Raw genomic sequence first — 26,878 nt, 5'->3', positions numbered from 1 at the left:
TAGAAAGCAAAAGTAATCAAATATATGGTGATGGAAGGAGAACTGACTCTGGGTGGTGAACACACAATGGGATTTATAGATGATGTAATACAGAACTGTACACCTGAAATCTATGTCATTTTACTAACAATTGTCACCCCAATAAATTTAAAAAAAAAAGTAGATAAAATTAATGAAACAAAGAGCTGGTTGTCTGAAAAGATAAATAAAATTGACAAACCTCTGGCTAGACTCACTAAGGGAAAAAGACTCAAATAAATTCATAAATGAAAGAATGAGAAGTTACAATGGACACCACACAAATACAAAGGATTATACAAGAATACCATGAAAGGCTATATGCCACCAAATTTGGTAACCTAAAAAAAATGGATAAATTCTTAGAATCATACAACCTTTCTAGACTGAATCATCAGAAATTGGAATAGACTGATCACTAGTAAGGAAATTGAAACAGTAATCAAAAACCTCCCCAAAAACAAAAGTCCAGCACCAGATGGCTTCAATGGTGAATTCTACCAATTATTCCAAGAAAATTTAATACCAGTCCTCCTCAACCTCTTCCAAAAAGATGAAGAGAAGGATTACTTCCTAACACATTTTATGAGGCCATCATTACCCTGATACTAAACCCAGGCAAGGACAAAAAAAAAAAAAAAAAAAAAAAATGACAAGCCAGTATCTCTGGTGAACAAGAGCAAAAATCCTAAACAAAATACTAGCAAACTGAATACAATATATTAAAAGGATCATACATTACAATCAAGTTGGATTCATTCCAGGGATGGTTCATCATCCGCAAATCAATGTGATATACATTAACAAAATAAAAACCATGTGATCATATCATCAACAGATGCAGAAAAAGCATTTGAAAAGATACATCCATTTATAATAAAAAACACTCAATAAAATGGGTATAGAAGGAAAGTACCTCAACAACATAATAAAGGCCATATATATCTTCTTTTACTTTTATTTCTGATTTTATTACTATTTTCTTTTTTCTCCATTGTTCACTCTTTATTGAATGATTGCTTCATTCATTCTTAATCTTGTTTCCTGAAAATGATTTCATGAAAATGAAAAATGATTTTAAATCTATACTTTTTCCCTCTCGGTTCTGCTTTAGCTGTGTTCCTAGATTCAGACATAATGATTTTATTAGCCCATTGTAGGTGTTTTGTTTTCCCATTTCCTTTTTTAACTCAAGGGTTTTCCATCCTCTCTTTTCTTGTCCAAAACTTTCTTTTCAGGCTGTTTTGAGTATAGTAATATCCATGATATTTCCATTTTTTTATTGTTATTTTTTATCAGCATATAATCCTTTTTTTTTTTGCACTGAATTGTTTTATCAGGTACTATAAATATTGCTTCCCCAGCTTTTTCTTGGTTAGTATTTGTCTGATAATATTTTCCCTTACCCTCGTTAGATATTTTTAAAAGAATTCATACTGAATCTTTCAAATTTTTACTCATTTATTTATATCAGTATAGACTCACGAATTCCTATTTTATGCATTAGGTTATAATCTGATACTCTATTTTGATACACAAAGTGTCCTAGATTTGACCAATGGGAAGCCTCTTCTGGCTGGCTCGTATGTCCTTCTAACATATCCCTATCATTTTTTAAGCATTAAATTACTCAAAACAAGATGTTTCAGGATTATTTTGTACCTTTCTGCCTCAGTCTTGGAATCAGCCATTGAACCCTAATGCCTTAGTACTTGGTATGCTCATTGCTACTAAGGTAAAATTGTTTCTATACCCTGTCATTGGATAGAATAGATCCATAAATATATACACATATTCATACAACTATATATAACTCTATCTATCTATCTATCTGTCTATCTATCTATCTGATATCAATTCTTCTGATTTCAATTCAACACCTCGGGGTTCTTTTTAGTGTTTTCCCTTTTCATGTTCGTTAATCATTTCTCAAACAACAAGAATTGTGACTCCCAATATTTTCAATATATGTACTTATATTTCAATTATTTCACTTATTTGCACAATGTACGAGGTGTGATCAAAAAATACAGTGAATACTGCTGCCGAGAGCCATCCAACAGAAAGGCAGGAATCTTCAATGTGGGAAGCAGCACGATGAATCTTAGTAACAGTGTGTGACACGTTTCAACTTATTCGGTGCAGTCAGTCGGGTGCGAGCTACGGTTGAGAGAAGGTGTGTTTTAAAGTATGTTGTAAATCATCCTCCATCACGACAATGCTCCATGTCACACATCGCTTCTGGTATACAGCAATTTCTGTCAAATGAAAATATTATGGTGGGTCCTCATCCACCTTAATTATTGGATCTGGCACCATGCAACTTCTGGCTCTTCCCCGAAGTAAAAATGACCATGAAAGGTAAACATTTTGAATCAATTCAGGACACCAAGACAGACACAACAGCGCAACTGAAGACACTCACAAAAGAGGACATCCAGAACTGCTTCAGGAAGTGGCAAGAATCATGGGATAAGTGTGTTAGAAGCGAGGGGGAGTATTTGGCGGGGGTAATGTGTCTTTTACTGTAATAATTTTTTTTTTTAATTTAAACATTCCCGTATTGTTTGATCACACTTCGTAGTTAGTCTCCTAACCATTCCAGCCACCCACTGCCTCACTTGCTCTGCTGCTGGGCTGTTTCACTGTGGCAACTCTCACCAGTGGGCATCCATGAGCTCCGGCACACCAATTCCTCCACGCATTTACTTCCTCAAACACTAATGTCTCTATGCAGGGAAGGGCAAGTGAAAATGAAAAAGAAGGGTAAGAGTCTGTCTTCGGTTAAATTTAAAACGCTTACATTCATTTTAACTTAGAGCTTATTTCTGCTGTTATTTCACAAATTCTACTTAACTACCTCCTCCCCCCTTGCTTTCCATTGAGTAGCAATGGACAATTTTCTTCTACCTGTTTAAAAGGTAATACATTCTACTTTTTATTAAAATATGGCTGAGTAGCATTCCATGGTATATATATACCTCATCTTCTTTATCCAATCATCTGTCAAAAGACGCTTAGACTGTTTCCATGTCTTGGCTATTATGAATAATGCTGCAATGAACAATGGGGTACATATATCTTTACTTTATATTTGAAATCCCACTATGTACCAAGCACAACTTATAAAAGTCATTATTACCCCACTGAATGAGAAAACTGAGGCACAGAGAAGTAATTTACCTAAAGCTATACAACCATTAAGAGGAAAGACTAGGCTCCAAGACCTCGATCTTCCCACTCTGTAACAATGCCTCTTATTACTTTTTCAATGACGATAATAACGTATGATGATGATAGATGAGAGGAACTGGGGATATTATTGCTTAATTATTTCCTAAAATTTCATCTTTGTACCACAGGGAACCTTTCTATTTGCATGGAAAATTCTGAATTTAATAGAAAACTGGGATGCATTTACAAAAATTTGTTTTACTTTAGACTTTTTGGGGAAACTGCTGGTTTATAAAATTTGGAATGCTGCAGGGCAGGTGGATATATAAACAGTTTATATGGAATTTGAAGGTATGTTGTACAATATAAAGATAGCTCTAGAATATAAGGAAAATGCCATTTAGTCTCACATTCCCAAATTAAAAATGTATATACACTTAAAAATGGATATATTCTTTAATCTCACAATTTCAAAATGAAATCATTCAAGGTAAATGGATGCAAATTTTGTTAATTTCAAAACGTTTGTGTGAAATGAAATACATACATTATACCTGATATTTCTAGCTTTTAGGGCTTTGAATATAGTTAATAAACTAAAAATGGGAACAAGTCTTTTGATGGAAGAAAGAAAACAACGGAAAAGACTGTAATGAAACAATATATTTACTGGACCGAGTAAATAACCAAACAATTTATTTTCTGAAAACTGCTTGCTCTCTGTTATATACCATCTGTTGGGTCATACCAATAGGGTCAAACAGAAAAAAATATTTAAAATTCTTTCAAGACAAAGAAAAAGAATAACTCACCCATCAAATACAAATATACTATTTTATTCTAAGGGAATATTTCTGTGGTTTCTGCAAGGGGAAAACCCAAAAGTGGTTAAAAAACAAAAAAGAACAGAAAGGATAATTTAGATGTTTCTCTTGTTTGTTTGATGTTTTTTTTCCTCCCCTGGGAAAAAAATGTAATGTTACATAATTTTAATAAAAATTTTTAAAGCAAATAATTGGACACACGTATCAACAGCTATGTTTATGAGGAATGATGAATAATTTTTTTTACGAATTAATTTAGGGTCTGGAAAACTCTGCGTACTAACATGCAATTAAAATTCCGATACAGTCATTTACCTGGGTATTGGCTGTTCTCAATTAAAACATACAGATTCTTTTTCTCTCTGGTGTTGTATAACAATTTATCTACTGTGCCAAGAATATTTGTTTTTCATACAACTACAAAAGGGGAAATGTTAGTGTTTATACAAACCATAAAGTTCATATAGTGGGGACTATTACACCTGAAGTTTCTGGACAGTTTATTGGCAGACTTATGAGACAATCCAATTGTTTTTCCTCCACATCAAACAAGATCTGGAAGTAAGTTTTCTGATCAGAAATGACAAACACAGATGGGATTAATCATACAGAATTGGGGCAGATTTACTTCTTTCACACAGTTCTCAGTAACAAAAACAAAATTTGTTACAGGCAGAGGGACAGAACCATCAAGTACACAATGTCAAAAGGCCTATTTTTAAATTTTTATTGTAGTTAAATGACTTTCATTTAAAAAACAAAAACAAAAAAACACCTGCAACTCCCATCAAAAAATGGGACATAGTGAAAAGTCTTTCAAGGTTCAAATTTCTAAGAGGCATTTTGGACTTCTCTAATTTTATTACAGGGTCAAATTAACCTCTGCTAAAGAAGTTCTGTGATTAGCCAACATCATAAAAGCTCTGATTCAAAATTTTGCAGGGAAGAAACTGAGAATGGAGATGAGGGAGATGGATCGATATGTCAAACACACCTATGACTTGCATTCCTCATAGAACCACTAACACAGCTAGAGTTTGGAATAATGCTATAAGAAAACCTGCTTGTGGATATGCAAGACAGTCAACGTCTTTGTATCTTAACCCCAGAATCCCTATTTTCAAGTTTCTTAGGACAAGGTCATCTTCCAAATGCTCAATATAGGAACATACTAGGATCTTTTCTACCATAATTCTGATAGCTGAAGTAATACTGTGTTTTTGTGGAAACACCCACAGGTTTGCCAGAGTAAGGAGAGAGATTATTCTCTTTGAAATGACAAGGGCCTCCAGAAACTGGTGCAAAAGACAAAATAAGAGGAATCATTGAGGAAATAGGAAGATAAAACAATGGGAGAAAAGCTGCCATTTGGGGATAAAATGAAAACAAAAGAACCCCCATTTCTGTGTACCACAGCTCATGCTATGAGACAGCAGCAACAAAGGCTGACACCCAGAGAAGTGGGCATTTTAGTGGGTTTTCTAGAAACATTTCAAGACACTTGGGATCCAATGGGCTCCACAGATTTTCTGTGTGCATAACCAGTTTGCAGAGTTTCAGCCCCTTTACCTTAATTTGCCCACATCCAGACCCACAGCTGAGAAGGCTAGACCCAGAAAGTAAAAGGGACACATTACTGTGTGAACAACAGTGAAGGCCTTTTTCCCTGATGTGAGGGGCCCATGGCAAAAGCACCAGAGGCTTCTATCCTTCACAGAACTGGCTTGGCAGTGAAAATCAAAATCAAGACCACTTTACTCTCTACCTTGTAAAAAAAAGTTGAGTAATTTTATTGGGTCTTCAAGTCTGGGTCCCAAGTCCTCACCTGATGTGACTCTTAGCTCTGTACTGATTCGTCCCCTGACTTTTAGATAGGGCTTGCTCACGTAGCCTATTGCAGCCAAGGTTTCACTCCAAAGCTACCTCTCTAACGTCTAAGGTTACTATGGTAGAGTTTTATACAACAGTTTTCCTTAAAAATATTCCACAATTTGTTATTCCCAAACAAAATAAGATTATGCACCACTCAGAGAAATTGGTTAGTCATTCTGAAGATGTCTAATAACTGTATCACTGCCAAAGAACATTTCTCAGTTCATATTCTTTCCTTCAATTTTCATTTGTACATCCACACTGTGGTTCACGAGTCGTCTGGTTTCCATTATCTTACTATCAAGTCAAGAGGACTTGGACTTATACATCGTTTTCCAAAGCTGGATGCATTCACAGTTTGGTGCATACCAATGTGTATGAAAATAGGAACCCCACTTCTGCTTTAATCTGATAATTCAACATCAGAGTCTTCAGATTTGGCTTTGGCAAGTTCTTCGTGTACCTCCCTCACCATGAGAATACGTGTTAACATGGTGTCCAGGGTCCCAGGGTCTATCGGGAATGTGGAGTACCACATGGGGCTATTCGGAACACAGGAGCGCTCGGGCTGAAGGTAAAACACATCATTCCTCTGCTTCACACTTTCAGAACTATCCATAGGGGAAAAAAGAAAAAAGAAAATTGGGGATCAGAGAGTACAGGAAATACATAACTACTCTTTAATGTAATGGCTCTCAACCTCTCCCTACTGTGACCAATGTCATAGATAAGCAATGTACCCACAGAGATAAATAAGTTTCCAGGCATTTTCCTCCCACATTCAAGAAATCACACTGGATTGGAAGTGAGTATAATGTTAATACAAGACAAAGTGTAAATACTTCACAAACTTTAGTACTTAAAACATTAACAGCAACAAAAATTCAACTCACATGTGTCACTATGGCTAGAACCACATATCCTCAGCACCCATTATCCTGGAATGAACCCTAGGAGCACTCAATACACAGTATCAAAGGGCAAACCCAGTTATTATAGTTCTTTGAGAATAAAGTGCTTCGGTGTGGATCTCACAATTCTAAAGTCACAGTTTCTGTAAGAAAAGGACCACTCAAATTTTTTGAATTCCTCAAAAATAGTTTTTCTATTTATAGGTTTAGCAGTATAACCTCTTTAAATATCTTTTCTATATAAATAATAAAATCACAGCAGTTTAGGTATCACATAAAGGTTGAGCAACAGTATAAAGATCAAACAATGGCAGGGATTCTTATTCTTCCTTTTAAAGAGATTTTGGGGAAAAAGATTATCAAAATAAAGCAATTTGTCTCTTCGTTCAATATCCAGGCTGATTTGAAAATGGAGAAATAATGAAATTAGAGGCAAATCTTTGTCTTTAGATTTTGACTTTGGTCACAGACGAGCTACATTTCTGATATTCAAGCCTCTGAAATCCAAAATACGTTAACTACTTTTTGAAGTATGCTACCTATATATGCAGTTCCCAGGAAGTTCACTCACCATTTTGACAGGTAAAACTCATAAAGTCGAACTGGACATCTGAGTGGGTTGTCAGTATTCTCTGCCATCTCCACACCCACTGGAACCTCACCATCTTCATTTCGCTTCCTTTTGCCAACAGTTAGTTTATCTTGAGGCAGGAAATAAGAATCAGAAGATTATTTTTGCTTTGCTTCCAGTCAGAACTATCAGTCCCTACCCCTTTCTTTCACTTACGCATTCAACAAATATTGAGCACCTATGGAGGTGGAGGTGTGAGATATTATTTTAAGTGCTGGGTTAACAGCACTTAACTGTACAAAATTGTACACGTTATGTTCCCCTACACACCAAACTGGGGTGCTGGAGAGTACGTCTCACTTCTGAGCCTGACTTGGTTAGATTTTCTTAGGTATAGGGTTCTTCAGGGTTTCACATACTCTTCTCCTATGGTAGACACAGAGATAGAAGTTGTCACCTCTTTATGTGAAAATATTTCTACTATGGGGCACCAGTGCCTACTGGGCATTTCTTCGAATTTCTTTTGTTCTAGTATTATGAGAAATGGAATCTTTGTTGGGAAAAGAAATTCTCAGTAAAGTGGGCATTTGGTAAGAAAAGAGCAAACCCTTTTTCACCAATAGAATTTTGCAGAGGCCAAGGGTGAAGACATGGAAAGTGGGCTATTTCTTTCCCACTTTCTCCATTCACACTGCAAGAGAAGAGTAGGTGGATCTGAGAACCTGAGGAAAAAGGTTTTCTTCTTCTGTTCTGACAGCTGCTCTTAACCACTGGCACAGAACCTTCCCCACCTTCCTGCATTAATTATTACTTAATCAAAATTCACCCCAATTGTCTATTCAGAGGCTACCTAAACAGAAAGACTTTGTTAGTTACTCATTCAGAAAGAAGCTGAATTTATTACCAATTTTGTCAAGCACCTAATCAGAAAACAGGGAAATGTTACCCAATTGCCTCTCTCTCCCCTAGTGAATATTAACACAAAGTGAACTATATATGAATAGATCGAAGGAAACAGGACAAACACGTGGTGAAAAAGCAAAATAATCTTAGCATTTTTTTTCTATATATATATTTTTTTAATTAAATTTATTGGGGTGACAATTGTTAGTAAAATTACATAGATTTCAGGTGTACAATTCTGTATTACATCATCTATAAATCCCATTCTGTGTTCATCACCCAGAGTCAGTTCTCTTTCCATCACTATATATTCGATCCCCCTTACCCTCATCTCCCACCCAGCATTTTTCAAAGTAAAGTTGCAATTGAGAAAAAAGTTAACACCATAATTATTCTTTAAGATTTTAGTTTCAGTAATTTTAAATGCTCGGATTCAAAAAATATATTTCACTCTTATACCAAGGAGGCAATAACTTGATTTTGGGAATTTCAGAACTTACTATTTTGGTCAAAATCAATAAATTTAATTTCGATTTCTATAACAATAGCGATTTTTCAAACATTAAAAACAAAATATTATTTAATAGGCTGTTTTTGGAATGCAAGACCATAAATCTTTTAATAAAATTGTCACTGTTGATATTATTCTACTTTGTACAAAAGCAGTAAACTCTAGGCCACCTTTTAAGTTCCTTCAGAATTTGACAACTAATGTTAATGAAAAAGAGGTGCTTTGGTAAAAAAAAATAAAATTTAGAAACAGTAGATTTAAAAGTTATGCAGGGGACATAAAGAAGCATGTCTCAAATAAAAGAACAGAACAAAGCTCCAGAAAAAGAACTAAACAAAATGGAGACAACCAATCTACCAGATGCAGAGCTCAAAACACTGATTATAAGGATGTTCAATGATCTCAGGGAGAACTTCAACAAAGAGATAGCAAACATAAAAAAGAATTAGTCAGAAGTAAAGAATACAATGACTAAAATTAAGAATACATTAAAGGAATCAACAGTAAATTAGATGAAGCAGAGGATTGAATCAGCGATTTAAAAGATAAGGTAGCAGAAAACACCCAAAACAGAACAGCAAAAAGAAAAAAGAATCCAAAAAAAGGAGGATAGTTTAAGGGGTCTCTGGGACAGTATCAAGTGTACCAACATTCATATCATATGGGTAATAGAAGGAAAAGAGAGAGAGCAAGGAATTGAAAACTTATCTGAAGAAATAATGATGGAAAACTTCCCTCACCTGGTGAAGGAAATAAACATACAAGTCCAGGAAGCACAGAGAGTCCAAAACAAAATGAACCCAAACAGGCCCCACCAAGACACATTATAATTAGAATGGCAAAGGTTAAAGAGACAAAGACTCTTAAAAGCAGCAAGAGAAAAGCAGTTTGTTATCTAAAAGGGAGCCCCCATAAGATTGTCAGCTGCTTTTTCAACAGAAACTTTGCAGGCCAGAAGGGACTGGCATGAAATAGAGATGAAAAGCAAGGACCTACAACCAAGATTACTCTACCCAGCAAAGTTATCATTTACAATGGAAGAACAGATCAAGAAAGAGCTTCTGAGACAAGAGAAAGCTAAAGGAGTTCAACAACACCAAATAAGAATTACAAGGAATCTTAGAGGGACTTAAGATGAAAAAAAATAAAAAGGATAAGATAAAAAATATGAATAATAATATGGCAATAACTACATCTCTATCAATGATTACTTTCAATGTAAATGGATTAAATGCTCCTATAAAAAGATGGGATGGCTAAATGGTTATGAAAACTAGACCCTTACACATGTTGCCTACAAAGACTATTCACCTCAGATCGAAAGATACAAAAGACTGAAAGGGCTGAAAAAAAGTAATTTATGAAAATGGAAAGAAAAGGAATAAAAAGCTAGAGTAGCAATACTTATACCAGACAAAACAGACTTTACATCAAAGGCTATAACAAGAAACAAAGAAGGACCCAGTATTCCAACTTCTGGGTATTTATCTGAAGAAATCCAAAACACTACTTCGAGGGGGTGTGTGCATCCTTATGTTCATTGCAGCATTGTTTACAATGGCCAAGATGTGGAGGCAGCCTGGGTGTCTGTGGACGGATGAATGGATAAAGAGGAGGTGGTACATATATACAATGGGATATTGCTCGGCCCTGTAAGGAAAAGGTTGCTTGTTATCTGTGGCAGCATGGATGGACCTAGAAGATATTATGCTGAGTGGAGTATATCAGACAGTGAAAGACAGATGCAATGTGATTTCACTTCTATGTGGAATCTAAAGAACAAAATAAACAAACAAAACAGAAACAGAAACAGACTCACAGGTACAGAGAACATTTTGATGGTTGCTAGATGGGAAGAGGTTTGGGGTAAGTGGAAAAGGAGAAGGGATTAAGAAGTACAAACTGGTTGTTACACAGCAGTCATAGGGATGTAGGGTATAGCATAAGGAATATATTCAATAATACTGTAATAACTATGTATAGTATCAGATGGATACTAGATTTGTTGGGGTAACAGATGGGAGGGGGTTCGGAGGCAGGGTGGAAAAGGTGAAAGGATTAGGAAGTACAAATTGGTAATTACGAAATAATCATGGGGATGTAAAGCATAGAGAATATAGTTAATAATATGGTAATAACTATGCATAGTGCCAGGTGGCTACCAGACTTGTCAGGGGGATCACTTAAGTTATATAAATGTCTAACCACTCTGCTATACACCTGAAATTAACATATAATAATACTGAATGTCAACTGTAATTGAAAAATTAAAAAGGGGAGTGGAAAGGTGAAGGGGAATAAGAAGTTCAAATTTCCAGGTATAAAACAAGTAGGTCATGGGGATGTAATATACAGCATGGGGAATATAGTCAATAATATTGTGATAGCGTGGTATAGTGTCAGATGGTTGCTGGACTTATCATGGTTATCACTCCTTTATGTATATAAGTAATGAATAACTATAGTGTACACCTGAAACTAATATAATATTGTATGTTAGCTACATTTTAATAAATATCTTAAAAAGAAAAAAATAAGCAGATTCCTTTTAACTAGCAACTGACCCATCTGTTGCCTCTACATCAGTGATTCTCAACCTTGGCTGTATATTTAAATTCCTAGGGAAGTTTTAAAATAAAGATTACTTGGGCTCTACCCTAGGCACTGAAATCAGAATTTCTAACTTAAACGCTAATAAAAGTATACTGAAGCAAGTGATTCCTCTCATTTTGAGAAAAACCTTGAACCTAGCCCTGACAATAAAGAAAAGCATTTAAGTGTTAAACTAAAGCTACACTCTTCCACGTCTAGAATTTACAATGACCATTCTGCAATTAGTTTCTATTTGAACACTAGTTAAGATTTCAACAGAAATCTTACGAATTCCACCACACACCTGGTTCTGACTCTGGCTTTTGTAAAGGTGGGAAGAACCTCAGATATGTCATCTTGGTACTGTACTTCAAAATCCTGGTCCGTCTCATCACGTGGGCAAAGGAAAGCTTCAAGTGCTCAGTAACATTCTTTAGTTGAAAGTATTTGGTATTGAAGAAAAGGAGGGTGTTCAAGAGGACGATTGGTGAGTAAGCGCCCAGCTGTTTGCACTCCCACAAATGTTCTTCTTCAATGCGAGAGAACATGTAACCTGGACAGAGGAAAGGGGTAAAAGAAAAACAGTACTAAGCTCCTGCTACATAAGACAAATGTCTCAAACTCTTAGACTCGAAGACATAAAGGAGAAGACTGATTGTTCCTCTCCTTTTCCCTCTTCATTAGACAGAAAAACAGAAAAGGCACCGCAAAGAAAAGGGGAGACAAGTGCACTGAAGCAGACACTGAGCATCCTCATGAAACAGTTTTAATCTATTGTTATTTTAGACCATGGGTTGGCAAACTTTTTCTGTAAAGAGCCAGATGGTAAACATTTTAAGCACTGTGGGCCATATAGGCTCTGAACAACATTGTTGTTGTAGAAGATAAGAGCCACAGACAATACATAAATAGATGTTGCTATAACATACCAATAAAATTTTTTTATAGACACAAATTTGAATTTCATGTAATTTCCACATGCCACAAAATATTCTTCTTTAGATTTTTCCCCCAAACTATTTAAAATGTAAAAACTACTTTTAGCTCATGGATTATATACAAAAAGGGCAGCAGGCCAGATGTGGCCCAGGGGCCACTTTGCAGACTCCTGTTTGAGTTCATTATGCTTAACTGGTTCAGTTTTATTTATAATAGCTTCGATCATTAGAAAGCAGATTGTGCCCTTCCTTCCGCCCACCATTTCTTATTTTAAATTTATATTAAGAGCAATTACTTCATGATGACATATCTGGGCTTTTCTTGAAAAGAAGAGGTCTTGCAGAAGAATTAAAATAGTATACCTTTAAATGCACCTTCCTCTAGCTATCCCTTAAATGCAGGTCTTTTATTTATTTATTTTTTTTAAGGTCTTTTCTCATGTTCTCTCCCCAGTCCTCTTTGCTGCTGATTCTGCATTCTCATCTTAGGAGACTGACTATCCACAAACATGAATGTATTGCTTCCAAATCTATGTCCCTAGCCTCCTCTTTGAATGCTAAATGCATGAAGCCACCATGTCAATCAGGATACTTCAAAGGTGCTCTGCAGCCCGACAGAGAGGAGCACAAATCTCAGAGCACCCCAGGCAACCTCTCCATTCACAGCAATGGCGCCTGATAACAGGAGGGAATTAGGGACTTGTCCAACGACTATGGTCCAAGACAATTCAAGGACGAGGACTTAACTCTCAACAACCAGTTTAGGATACTTTTTATAAACAATTGAAAAAGGTCCACTGCTAGCAGGCAGAGTCTAAAAGTAGAATATGTGGCAGTTACTGGTACAATGTGCAACTTTACCAACACTACCAGATCAAAAACCAGTTTCTAAAAATATAAATGCAACCTCCAGTTTTTTTATTTTCAAGTTAGTATTTTCAACAACATGCATTCTTTGGCCATTATAGTTTTATTAAAATAACCAGTAATAAACCAGACTTTATCCTCAAAAGTCCAAATATATTAAAATTAGGACAGAAATAGAAAATGAACAACTTAAAAAAAGATAATCATACAACTTAAGCAATTTAAGAAGGGATATCATAAAAACAATCAAAATAAGAAACAATCATCCTACCATTAGGAAGTATTGTAGGTTCCCATATTTTCAAGAGTTTGGTAAGTTCAATCATAAATCTGGAATAGGGCTCTGTAAAAATGTTATCTATTCTACCATTTTCAAACAGGTACTACAAGAGAAAAAAAATGGAAACATGTTGATACAAAGAAAACAAGTTTTTTTAAAGATTGTTTTAAGTGAAACTTATATAATGTTATTAACCAATGTCACCCAATAAATTTAATTCTTAAAATATTAAAAATTTTTTAAAAGATTATTTTAAGGGATATAGTTCACCCTTAATCTTTGTCCTTACAATATTATGAACCATTTTAAGGATACATGTTAAAAATACTAGGATTCAAGCTAAAGATCCCTTTCACATGAATTAACATTACCTCGAGCACTGAGCTTGCAAAGTAAAGTTTCCTATTTCCTTTTTAAAACATGGATGATACAGAAAAATTATAATAAATAAGTAACTTTATTCAGTTCATGAAACTGATATACTTATAATTGGTCCTAATTTGTACTTTTCAAATCATTTTTCTAATTCACAGTATGTGTGCAGATGTGCTCCCAGAAGTTTTTGTTTTTTTAGCCTAGTTACAAGATCACTTCCTGAAATAATACAGTTAGCTGGTGTCAGGTGACCTGAGGATACCCAAATTCAAAAACTACTTATTTGGAGTCTTCTAATCACAGCTCTCAACTCTGCCCCACAACATAACGTTCAAAAGTTCAAGTCTAATAAATTGTAGGATGTAAAACTATGCTAATTAGAACCATCAAGAACCAGATCACAGGATGGGAAACAAGCAACAGCTTGGGTAAAGTACTGCTTAAAAAAACATCTTAAGGGTGCAGGTCAGGCCAGATAAAATCACTCAGGGAAATACAATGAGCATTTATAAAGCAACACAAGGTAGTGTATAATTACATGCTAAAACACTTTTGATATTTTTAGATTTGGTATTTTAAATTTATTAATCTATGGTTACCTTGGTTTTCTGCTTTTCTATCAGTGTATGACTTGGAGAAATTTTTTATTTCCACTTAAATTTATTCCGGCTAATAAAAATTAAACACCATTTCAATGTACATTCATATAGGTCTCTTCAAAGGCAATTTATAAATATATTGCCATATTACAGTTTTGTTGTTGAAAAGTATTCTTCTTTTAATAAAGTTATTTTTCCAACTTAAAAATATATCCTCATTGTGGAAAAAGTTTAAAATATAGAAAAAGTGGAAGAAAAACATACTTAAACTCACTACACAAAGGCAACTACAATTGTCATTCAGCAATATTTCAATCTTTAAAAAAATTCCTTTTTAAACACAGAGTTGAATTTTGTACATTTACTCAAATATATGAGTACATATAAAATACATTTCTTTTTTTGAATCACTTCCTCTTTAGATCAGGAACAAGACAAAAATGCCTATTCTTGCCACTTCTATTCAACATTGTACTGGGAAGTTCTAACCAAAATGATCAGACAAGAAAAATAAATAAGAAGCATTCAAAAAGGAAAGAAGTAAAACTATCTGTATTTGCAGATGACATGATCCTATATACAGAATCCAAAAAAACAACAACAAAAAAACCCAGTTATTAGAGCTAATAAAGGAATTCAGTAAAGTTGCAGGATACAAACAACATGAAAATAAGTTGCAATAGACCATCCAAAAGGGAACTAAGAAAACAATTCCATTTACAATAGTATCAGAAAGATTAAAATCTTAAGAATAAATTAAACCCAGGAGGTACATGACTTACACTTAGAACTATAAAAAACTGCTAAGAGACATTTAAAAAGATCTAAGAAAAACATCTCGTATTCACGGATCTGAAGAAAATGTTGTTAAAATGGTAATATTCCCCAAAGATATCTACCGATTCAATGCAATTCCATCAAAATACCAGAAGACTTTTTTTGCAGAAATGGAAAAGCCAATCCTAAATTCATATGGAATTGCAAGGAACCTCGAATAGCCAAAAGAATCTTGACGAATCACACTTTACGATTTCAAAACTTAGCAACAAAGCTACAGTAATCAAAACAGCGTGTACTATCAGAAACAGTCTCAGAGACATAGAGGAAAAACTGAGGGTTGCTAGATGGCAGGGGGGTTGGAGAGAAAGGGGAAGGTGAGGGGATTAGAAAGCACAATTGGTAACCACAAGATTGCCATGGGGATTTGAAAATCAATTTGGGGAATGTAATCAATAATGTTGTAAAGATTTTGTAGGTTACCCGATGGACACTTGTCCCATTAGGGAGACCACCTCAGGGATGATGTAGATGCCTGATCACTGCACTGTACACCTGAAGCTGAACAATAATGTATGTCAACTACAATTTTATATATATATGTAGTTACAAGAAAAGGAGTACAGCATTAGGAATAGAGACAGTGGAAATGTAATGGCTGTACGTGATGTCAGAGGGGTAGTAGATGGGGGGAAAGGGTTTATTACTGTGTGAGGGATATAAATGATAAATATCTGTTACATTGTTTTGTATACCTGAAACTAATTAAAAAAACAAAACACAGTATGTACTGCCGTAAGATTAGCCATATAGACTCACATATTGGAATTTAGAGTCCAAAATAAACACATACATATTTAGCCAAAAATAAGTATGTCAAGACCATTCAATGGAGAATGAACAATCTTTTCAACACATGGTGCTGTGAGAACTGGTTATTCACATATCCAGTTATCCCTAACTCACACATGATATAAAAATTAATTAAAATGGGGGCAGCCAGGTGGCTCAGTGGGTTACAGCGCGAGCTCTGAACAACAGGGTTGTTGGTTCGATTCCCACATGGACCAGTGAGCTGCACCCTCCAAAACTAGATTGAAGACATCGAGCTGCCACTGAGCTGCCGGAAGGGTGGCTGGATGGCTCAGCTGAGAACTCATTAGAGCACAAGTTCTTAACAACAAGGTTGCCGGTTCAATTCTGGCACGGGATGGGGGGATGCACCCCCTGCAACTAAAGACTGAAAACCGCAACTGGACTTGGAGTTCAGCTGCGCCCTCCACAACTAGATTGAAGGACAACGACTTGGAGCTGATGGGCCCTGGAGAAACACACTGTTCCCCAATATTCCCCAATAAACGTTAAAAAAATTAATTAAAATGGATCAATGACCTAAACTTAAGAGCTAAAACCATGAAACTCTTAAAACACAGGGACAAATTTTAATGAACTTGAATTTGGCAATGGATTCTTAGGTATAAGACCAAAAGCAAAGCAACAACCAAAAAAAAATAAACTGTGAACTTCATCAAAATTAAAAATGTTTATGCATCAAAGTACACTATCAAGAGTGAAAAGAAAATCCAGAGAGTGGGAGAAAATATTCACCAATGGCATATGTGGTAAGAGTTTAATCCAAAATATATAAATAAATCTTACAACTCAACAACAAAAAAGACAAACAACCCAATTAAATAACGGACAAAGGATTGAAGTAGATATTTCTCCCAAGAAGATATACAAATGGCCAACAAGTATCTGAAAAAATGCTCAATGTTATTATTCATTAGGGAAGTGCAAATCAAAACCATCTCATAACCACCAGACGGCTATTAAAAAAAAGAAAAACAAAAACAAAAATTATCAAGTGTTGAAAAGGAAGATAATGGAGCCCTCATACATTGCTGCGGGAAAATGGTTTGCTAGTTTCTCAACAAGTTAATCATACAGTTAGTTACCATATGACCTCCTAGGCATATACCCAAAATAACTTAAAACAGATTGTTCAAACAAAAACTTGTACATGAATGTTCATAGTAGCACTCACTATTCATAATAGCCAAAAAGTGGAAACTCAAATGCCCATCAACAGATAAATGGATAAACAAAATGTGGTATATCCAACAATGGAGTATTATTCAGCCATAAAAAGGAATGAAGCACTGATTAATGCTAAACATGAAGAACCTTGAAAACACTACGTTAAGTGAAAGAAGCCGGACAGAAAAGGCCATACACTGTTTAATTCTACTTATATAAAATATCCAGAATAGGCAAATCCATACAGATAGAAAGCAAATTTATGGTTGTCAGAGACTGGATGGATGGGGTAATGGGGAGTAACTGTGTCCATATGGGTGATAAAGATATCTAGAACTAGAGAGTGCTGATGGCTGCACAACATCATGAATGTACTTAATGCCACTGAATTGTACTCTTTAAAATGGTAAATTTTGTTATTTGTATTTTACTATAACATCATACAACACACCGTTTTGCAAGTTACTTTTTAAAATGTATGCTTCTAAGAGTTTTCCATGCTAATATCTATAGAAGCAATTCATTCCTTTTAAACTATTGTATAGTATTCAATAGCATAGACATATTATAGTTGATTGAACCATCATTCTTTTTGATGAACACCTAGATTTCCAAATTTTTGCTGTTAAAAACAATGTTACAGTGAAAAGACTAGTATATGTCCTTCTATGTATGTGTATGCATTTCTTTGGGGAAAGATAATGATCACTGGATTTGTTAGATCGAAGAATATGTATGCATTTAAAGGTTTAGTAGTCAGTCAATTTGCCCTCTGAAAAGGCCTCCAACAATGCATAAATATCTTCACTCATACATGGTATTATCAAATTTCTCAGTCTTTCAAATTTTTAATCCACCTGCTAGGTGAAAATTTGCTGATTATAGTTGAGCACCTTTTTATGTTAGAGAAGCAGTCCAACGTAGCAATCATAACCACAGACCCTAAAGCTCAGCTACCTGGGTTCACATCTTGGTCCTACCATTTACTACACCGTTGAGACTTCAGGCAAGTTATTTAACTCGCTGTGCCTCAAGTTCCTCAGCAGAAAATGGTGATGGTAAGTTCTTACACTTCATAGGACCATACTAACAATTAAGTGAGTTAATATATGAAATGGACTTATATTAAGACACAGCATACATAGTAAATGACTGTTAGATGTTCCTGGTACATTTTTGTCTACTAGCAATCTGATTTTCTCCTGTTACTTGCCTGTTTGTTTCTTTTGCCAATTATCCCCTTCCCAGCTAATGTTAACAGTGGTGGTCTAGGTGCTAATATTATAGTTGAATTTAGTTTCTTTACATTTTTATGTATTTTCAAAATTCTTTACAATTAGCATAATTATTATCATAAACATAAAAAAATAAAAGAGAAAAAGCACATTTGAGATGTCAACATAAATAACCTTTTAAAATTATTTAGAGTCAGGGAGTTTATTTCTTGTCAAAATTAATATTGAATAAATAATATAGTTCATAATATTTACTTTCTACAACAGTCCTCTAACAATTTGTTATCTTATGGCCTCTTTTAATAGTATTGTTATACAAAGTCAAAAGAATAGGATGAAGATACTAGAAAAAAATTTCCATAAGTTTACTGATTTGTCTCACACATTAGAGTATATTTTATATATAGCAGAGTATCTGAAGTGTAAAGTACTCAAACGTTTTTGATTGAAATCATAGCAGTGACCAGTATATTCTGATTATATTCAAATTATTAGAATATTAATAACTGCCCCAAAACATGTTATTTCTTGACATATGTATTGATAAAATTAGAAAATAATCTTTAGATCCAAAATATCATAAACTCCAAGAACAGAGGAAGTGTGTCTAGAATGTTCAGTTTTTCCCTAAGCAAAATGCATGCATGGCACATAGTAGGTGGTTGAAAGAATGTGTGAAAGAACCTATAAAAGTCTTCTCATATGCTAATTTTAAAAATCTATTTTACAGTCTAGAAAGTGGATCAAAATATAATTAGATAACAAAGGTACCATTTCAATTCTGTGGGAAAATGGATGCTGCTTGCCTAACTAGCTACCCATCAGAATGTTATTCATCAGAACTACTTATATCATATACAAAAATCAATTTCAGATGTAGTAAAGATGTCAATCTAAAAAAAAGAAACCCAAATATTTTAGACAGAAATTTATGAGAATTTAAACATTCAAGCAGGAAGATCATCCTAAGCAACATGGAAAACCCAGGAACTATAAAGAAAAATACATGCATATTAGACTACATACAAAGGAAAACTTCTACACAGTCTATGAAGTGATCCCCCTGATAAGGCCTGACCACGGTGCTGTACTCTTGAAGCTGAAGTAGAATAATAATTAATGTCAATTATAATTAAATGTATGTGCGTGTGTGTGTACAGTGTCACAAGATGTGGAGTACAGCATACGGGATACAATCAATGGTGCTGGAACAGCTATGTGTGATGTCAGAGGGGTAGCAGACTTGGGTGGAGCTATCACTTTGTGAGGGGTGTAAATGTCTAATTATTATGTTGTTTTGTACACTGGAAACTAATATAATAAAAAAAGGGAGAGAGAACAAATGAACAGAGAAAAAAAGGAAAATTTCTTGAATGGCAAAACATAACAAAAATAGACAAACTAAAAAAATTTATTTCAAATACTTAAGAGTTAATAGCCCCAATAAAAAGAGATTCTACAGATAGTTATTCTACAAATCACCAACATAAAAAGACATTAAACTTTACAAAAGTTGGAAAAATGTTAACTGGAGCCACAAGATGCCACTTTTTTAAAACTGAGAATAATAAATATTAAAAAGAGGAATGGTGAAGAGAGTGCAAGAAATGCGCACTCACACACACTGTTAGTAAAACTGTAAATTACTATAACCATTTGTGCAGACAGAGCTAATTCTGTCTTAAAGCTAATCCTCCATCTTGACACTTAGGTGAACCTGGACCCCTGACCCATTCTCCTTCCCCCACATGAGTGCTGGAATCTGTACACAGAGCCCTGGGCTGATCACAAGATTTCCATTAGTTCTGTCGCTGGGGCGAATCGCCCTCAATATTATCTCTTAACTGGCTCTGGCACCAGAGCCTCCTGACACCTGATCCCTTTGATCATCCATGCGATCTCACTGTTTAGGAGACACAAGCACATGGTCTGGAGGGTTGAAGATGCAGGGATCCATTTCATCTTGCTGTTGCCTGACACTGCATTTCCCGTACGTAAGTAAATTCCCTATTAAACTCTCAACCGACAAGCTGGACTTGTCTGCTTTGTTCCTGACCTCTAGGCTTCTCGGGCGTTTGGGGGCCACTTTGCATCTATAGCCCTTTCACAAAACATCATTCTGAAAAATAATCTAAAAACATCTTAAAACTGGAAAAATACATACATGCTTTAACCTAGAAATAAAAGCACCAGTTCATCAGGTACACAAACAAAATATTTACTGAAATATTATTTGTAAGAGTGAGGAGGGTGTGGAACAACCTGAATATATAAAAGAGGAAAGGCTGAATAACTGGTATATTCATATTTCACAGTATTATGCAGCTTTCTTTTTTAAAGGAAAAAGTCTCATTTATATTCACCAGGAGGGGTACACAGATTGAGAAAAGCAAGCTACACAAAATGTGTATTATATGGGCCCCATTTTGCTAAAAACCAAGCAAAACAAAAACTATTAACAAATATCTATACACATGTATAAATGTACAACACAGGAAAAGGTAAAGAAGGACATTTACGCTGTAACACTGGTTACCTTGGGGAGTGAGAATGGAGGTAGAGAAATTTTTCTTTGTATGTCTTCACTTACTGTTTTAACAGTTAGACCTGAGCACACACTACTTATGTAATTAAAAATCAAAACTTTTAAAATAAATGCTTAAATAAAATACCCCCCATACAAATGGAAGAAAATTTGGCAAGAAAAGAAAAAAACCAGTAACATCCAGAGTTCTACCACCCCTAGATAACAACCACTGTAAATGTTATTAGTGTATTTCAATTTGTTATGTATTTATGAGACTGGTTTTTAAATCACTGTTAATATATAGTGATACACAGAATTTGTACTCGTATTCATTTAATGCTTTAACATTAATATTTTTACATGTTATTAGAAGTTACTTTGTAAACAATTTTTATTGGCTACATAATATACAACTTTATAAACATATACAATTCATTTAGCTATCACATTTTGGTGGACATTGAGGTTATTTCCAATTTTGTACAATGATGTCTGAACTTCAGAGTTATTAGCTTTGACAGACTCCCAAAAAGTGAATAACTGGCAAAAGAGTATGAACATTCAAAAATATTCCTGAAACATATGTTCAAAACTGCTTTCTAGAAAGTATGTATTAGTTATCACCAGCCATGAAGTGGACCCCTGACTTACAGAACTCATATCAAGTGTTATAATTTTTTACTTTTGCTAATGTGATGGACAAATAAGGTATTTGTATAGCTATTATTTTAATTTGCATTTTAAGAATTTAAATGAGACTACATAATTTACATACACAGTCACCTGTATCACTTCTTTTGTTTATTGCTGCTTATGTCTTTTTTTGTCCATTTAACAATAAAATGCACCATCCTCAATTTCTGTTATTCTAGTACCAGTCTCCATTTAGCTTATAAAAGGCTATATGATTAAGATTCTTAAGCCAGGCTCAGTGGTTCGTTAAAAAAAAAGAGTATAGGAACAATACTAAGCAGCCATTATACACTATAATTTTTCAACTTCATTCACAAGTTCTATCAGAATTATTAAAAATGCAATCGATTTTATAATAACTATCAAATTTGATACCTGCTGAATTCCAAGGCACAAGTATAAAATACTGTCTGGATCATATTTTTCACCATTTGGTCTCCGCACCTCTTGGATAAACTGGCATAAGCCCAAACTCAACTCAGCAAAAGTGCAAGACAAAATATCTTCCTTCAGCTTGACAGAGCGGACTGTGGAAAGGCAGAAAACATAGGAAATTAACTTATAAGAAACAGTAATATTACTTGATTCTCTGAATGAACACTGACTACTCCTGTGCCCCAGGAATTGTGGTGGATACTGGTGAATACATAGATGAAACACAGATCCTGATCTCAACACTTTTTTAGTTAATGAAATAAAGAAAATGCAGTGCATATGGTATAACAGATGCTATGAGAGAGATTTTATTTAAACAGGATTCAATGAAAGCAAATGAGGGACATCTAATAGAGAAGGGTCAGGTTAGACTGGAGGATGTTACACTAATGCTAGACCTTGAAATGTGAAGAAGAGTTAAATAGGTAAATAAAAAATTTGAGCCATTTACACAGTGTTAGAAAAAAAGAACAAAATTCCTTGGATTTGCATAATAAACTCATGATCAGAAAAATACAACCTAACCTTTATAATAAGCCCTTAAAAATTGGGACTAGTATATCAGTTTCTCTTTTTAACCATAAGACTTCAATTTTAAAATAATTTTAAATATCCCATTTACAAATTTAAAATTGACAATGATATCATAAGTAACCACAAGGAGAAAAATGAGTTTTACCTCTACAGCCTGGCTCCGAGGACTCCTGAGAGAGTGCATGGTCTTGAGCACTTCCTAAGGGGTCAGAACATGGGCTAGATGATGCAAGTTCAACTCCTGACAAGGAGAAAAAAATAAATGAAAAGTTTAAATGAAGGTGAGGGGAAAATTAAGTGAAGCAAAAACCAAAGTTTTATGCAATTTTTGACCTAGTATTTATTCCTTTTGAGTAGATTCATGACTTTATTTATCTATATTCCCTTTACCCCCTAAATGAAAACACAAATTCATGCTGTGTATTTACCGCCACATTTCAGATCTCCCTGCTCTTCCTTGGCATTTTTCCACTGAACCCAGTTCTTCCAGGCATTTACCCCATACATGTATTTCAGTGTCATCCCAGGTACTGAACACCCTTGAAAGGCTCCTTGGATAAGACTCCTGGGTTCCACAGGCACTATAGACTTCTTCCGTCCCTGTAAGAAGTCCAAAAACACAGAATATAAGATTTAGTTTTGGTTCTTTAAGAATCGAGGTTCTCAAAGCTAGAAAGGGTATAAATTTATAGAATACAGAATTTAGTTTAGATCTGAAAGGTTCAGAGTTCTTAGAACAGAAAAGATCTGCTTATCTAATCCAATCCATTATGAGAAAAGAAAAAAAAATAAAGGTGAAATATAACAGATCATATGTAATAATTACTAGCATTTTAGTATTTACTTTGTTCTAGATACTGGACCCACCCAGTGAGGTATGAGTAAGTTATTACCACTCAGGTCTATTTAATGGAACACATGAATAGAATATATTCTGAGCTATAAAATAAGTCTCAATAAATTTCTAACTGCAATGGAATTAAACTAGGAACCAATAATGGAATGGTGCTAAGAAAATACCCCAAAACTGGAAATTAAACAAGACATTTATAAATAATCCATGGGTCAAAGACAAAGGCAATTAGAATATATTTTGAACTTAAATGAAAATCAAAATTTTGTGATGGTACTAAAGCAGTGCTTAAAGGGTTATTTACAGTAGTAAAATGATTTATAAGAAATGAAAAAGGTCTAAAATGAATAATCTAAGCTTCTATCTTAAGAAACCAGAAAAAAAAAGAACACATTAAAACCCAAAGTAAGGAAATGAAGGACATATAAGAGCAAAATTAATGGGAAAAAAAAAAGAGAAAAGTCAGTAAAACTAAAATCAGGTTCTTTTATAAGATGAAAAAATTGATAAATATCTAGTTAGAGTTATTAGGTAAAAAGAGAGAAGACACAAATTACCAATACCTAACCCCACAAACATTAAAAGGGTAATAAAAGAATATTGTGAACATAGTTATGCCAATAAATTTGACAACTTAAATGAAATAAACAAATTTTTTTGAAAGATGCAAATTAACAAAAAGCTTGCTCTAGAAGATATAATCTAAATAGCCACAGAAACTGAATTAATAGTTTAAAACCTTCCTACAAGATAAAATCCAGACCCAGGCCTCACTGTTGAATTCTGCCCAACAGTTAAGGTAATTATATAAATTGTATTTCAGAAAATAGAGAAGGAGGAAACACCAACTCACTTTATGATGACACCATTACCCTGATAGAAAAGCCAAACAAAGTCGTTACAAGAAAACTACAGACCAATACCCTTTGCAAATAGAGATACTTAAAACCTTAACAAAATATTAACAACTTGAATTCAGCAATATATAAAAGAATAAATACATCATAAAAAAGTAGGTTCACCCAAGAATGCAAGGTTGACCTATCATTTGAAAAATCAATGCATTTTACCACTTTAATAGACTCAGAAAAAAATCTAGATAATCATCTTAATAAATGCAAGAGATCCACTTGAGAAAGTTTAACACACAATCATGATTAAAAGCTCCAAGCAAATTAACAATAGAAGAGAAGTTCCTCAACCTGATGGAGGCCTTCTATGAGAAACTTACAGGTAACATCAGACTTAATGTTGTAAGAGTGAACACTTGCCCTAATGAAGATTGGGAATAGGCATGAAGGTCTGCTCTCACCACTAATATTCAATATTGTATTGAAGATCTTAACTATTGCAAAAATGAAGAAAAAGAAATGTATTAAATTTGGAAAGAAAAGAGTAAAACTGTCTTTATTCATAGATAGTATGACTGCATAAGTAGAAAATCCTGAAGATTTTAGTTGTGTAAAATCACAGTATATAAAGTCAATATACAAAAACCATCTTAATTTCTATATGCCAATGAGAAACACCTAGAAAATGACATTTAAAAATAGCACTATTCACAACAGCATCAAAAATTTTTTAAAATACTTATTAATTTATAAATTTAACAAAGTACAAGACTTGTACAATAAAACATATAAAACGCTGTTGAAGAGAAATTAAAGATAATCTAAATAAAGGAGAAAGATACCATCTTCATGGATTGAATGGCTCAAAATTACTAACATATCAATTCTCTGCAAATTGATCTATGGATTCAGAATAGTCCCAAACAAAATCCCAGCAGGCTTTTTTGTAGAAATTGACAAAAGTTGATTCTAAAATTTATATGGAAAAAGCCAATGACAATTTTTATAAAAAAGAACAAAGTTGGAGAATTTAACACTCCTGATTTCAAGGCTCACTGTAAAGCTACAATAATCAAGTCACTTGGTAAGGGTATAAAAATAGACATATAAATCAATGGAACAGAATAGAGAGTTTCAGAAATAGACTCGTATATATGGCTAGTTGACTTTTAACAAAGGTGCCAATCAATGGGGAAAGGATAGTCTTTTACAAGATCAGCTGAATATCCATATACAAAAAAATTAACCTCAATGCTTGCCTCAACTCATACATAAATATTACCTCAAAATGAATCACAAACATAAAAGCTAAAACTACAAAACAAGAAGAAAATATAAGAGAATATCTTAGTTACCATAGGATAAGCGAAGATTTTTAGATGAGATTCTAAAAAGCATGAATAGCAAAAGAATAGAATTGATAGAGTGACTTCCTCAAAAATAAAAAGTTCTGTTCGTCACCATTAAGAAAATTAAAAAGGAAATCACAGAATAGGAGCAAAAGTCGTATTTGATGAAAGAATTATATCCATGATAAAGAAGAACACTTAACAACTCAATAAGATGACAACCAATCCAATTATAAAATGTGCAATGGTTCTGAACAGACACTGTACCAAAGAAGATAGAATGACAATTATGCATATGAAAAGATGCCCAACATCACTATTCATGAGGAAAATGCAAATTAAAACCACAATGAGATACCACTACACATTCACTAGAATAGCTAAAATTAAAAATTGATAATGCCAAGTGTGACAAAGTCATAGAGAAGATGGAACTCACACACTGCTGGTGGGAATTCAAAATGGTATATCCACTTTGGAAAACAGTTTGGCAGCTTCTTACAAAGACACAAATACACATATCATAAGACCTAGCAATCCCACTTCTACCCTGTTTCCCAGAAAATAAGACCTAGCCAGACAATCAGATCTAATGTGCCTTTTGGAGCAAAAATTAATATAAGACCCGGTCTTATTTTACTATAATATAAGAATGGGCCTTTAATATAATAATATAACATAGTATAGTATAATATAATGTAATATAATATAATACCGGGTCTTATATTAGTTTTTGCTCCAAAAGATACATTAGAGCTGACTGTCCAGCTAGGTCTTATTTTCAGGGAAACACGGTAGATATTTTTCCTCAAAAGAAAATGTATGTTCACACAGATTTATACTAGAATGTTCATAGCAGGTTTATTCAAAATAGCCCCAAACTGAAAACAACTCAAATTTCCATCAACTGTTAAATAGATAAACAAATTGTGGTTTGTCCATACAATGAAATACTACTCAGAAATAAAAGGATGAAGTACTGATACATAAAACACATGGATGAATCTCAAAAACATGCTAAGTGAAAAAAGCCAGACACAGAAGACTACAAATTATATGATTCACTCATATGAACTTTTAGAAAAGGCAAAACAGTACAATTTTGCATCGATCTGCAAAGCAGATTGGTGGTTATCAGGAGCTAGAGAT

At 34.1% G+C, this 26,878-nt stretch overlaps 1 protein-coding gene across 10 annotated transcripts in view; it reads right to left on the bottom strand.

The window, feature by feature from the left end:
- Positions 1–26,878, bottom strand: part of ZMYM4 (zinc finger MYM-type containing 4) — a 135,427-nt gene that overhangs the window by 3,870 nt on the left and 104,679 nt on the right. For 6 of the 10 annotated variants that reach the window (XM_019726487.2, XM_019726492.2, XM_074334375.1 and 3 more), the window contains 7 exons: positions 23,105–23,276; positions 22,822–22,917; positions 22,083–22,234; positions 13,453–13,564; positions 11,681–11,929; positions 7,371–7,500; positions 6,140–6,499 (listed from right to left, as the gene is read on the bottom strand). In XM_019726487.2, the coding sequence (XP_019582046.2) occupies positions 6,292–6,499; positions 7,371–7,500; positions 11,681–11,929; positions 13,453–13,564; positions 22,083–22,234; positions 22,822–22,917; positions 23,105–23,276 (1,119 nt within the window). In that variant the 3' untranslated portion in view covers positions 6,140–6,291. Of the gene's footprint in view, positions 1–2,639; positions 2,748–2,999; positions 3,073–4,007; positions 6,500–7,370; positions 7,501–11,680; positions 11,930–13,452; positions 13,565–22,082; positions 22,235–22,821; positions 22,918–23,104; positions 23,277–26,878 lie in introns of those variants that run through there. The other 4 variants (XR_012497130.1, XR_012497131.1, XM_019726488.2 and 1 more) reach the window with 4 other exon arrangements.

Source organism: Rhinolophus sinicus, linkage group LG06 (genome assembly GCF_036562045.2).
Source record: "Rhinolophus sinicus isolate RSC01 linkage group LG06, ASM3656204v1, whole genome shotgun sequence".
Taxonomy (NCBI): Eukaryota; Metazoa; Chordata; class Mammalia; order Chiroptera; family Rhinolophidae; genus Rhinolophus; species Rhinolophus sinicus.
This window is presented reverse-complemented; position numbering and strand designations above follow the sequence as displayed.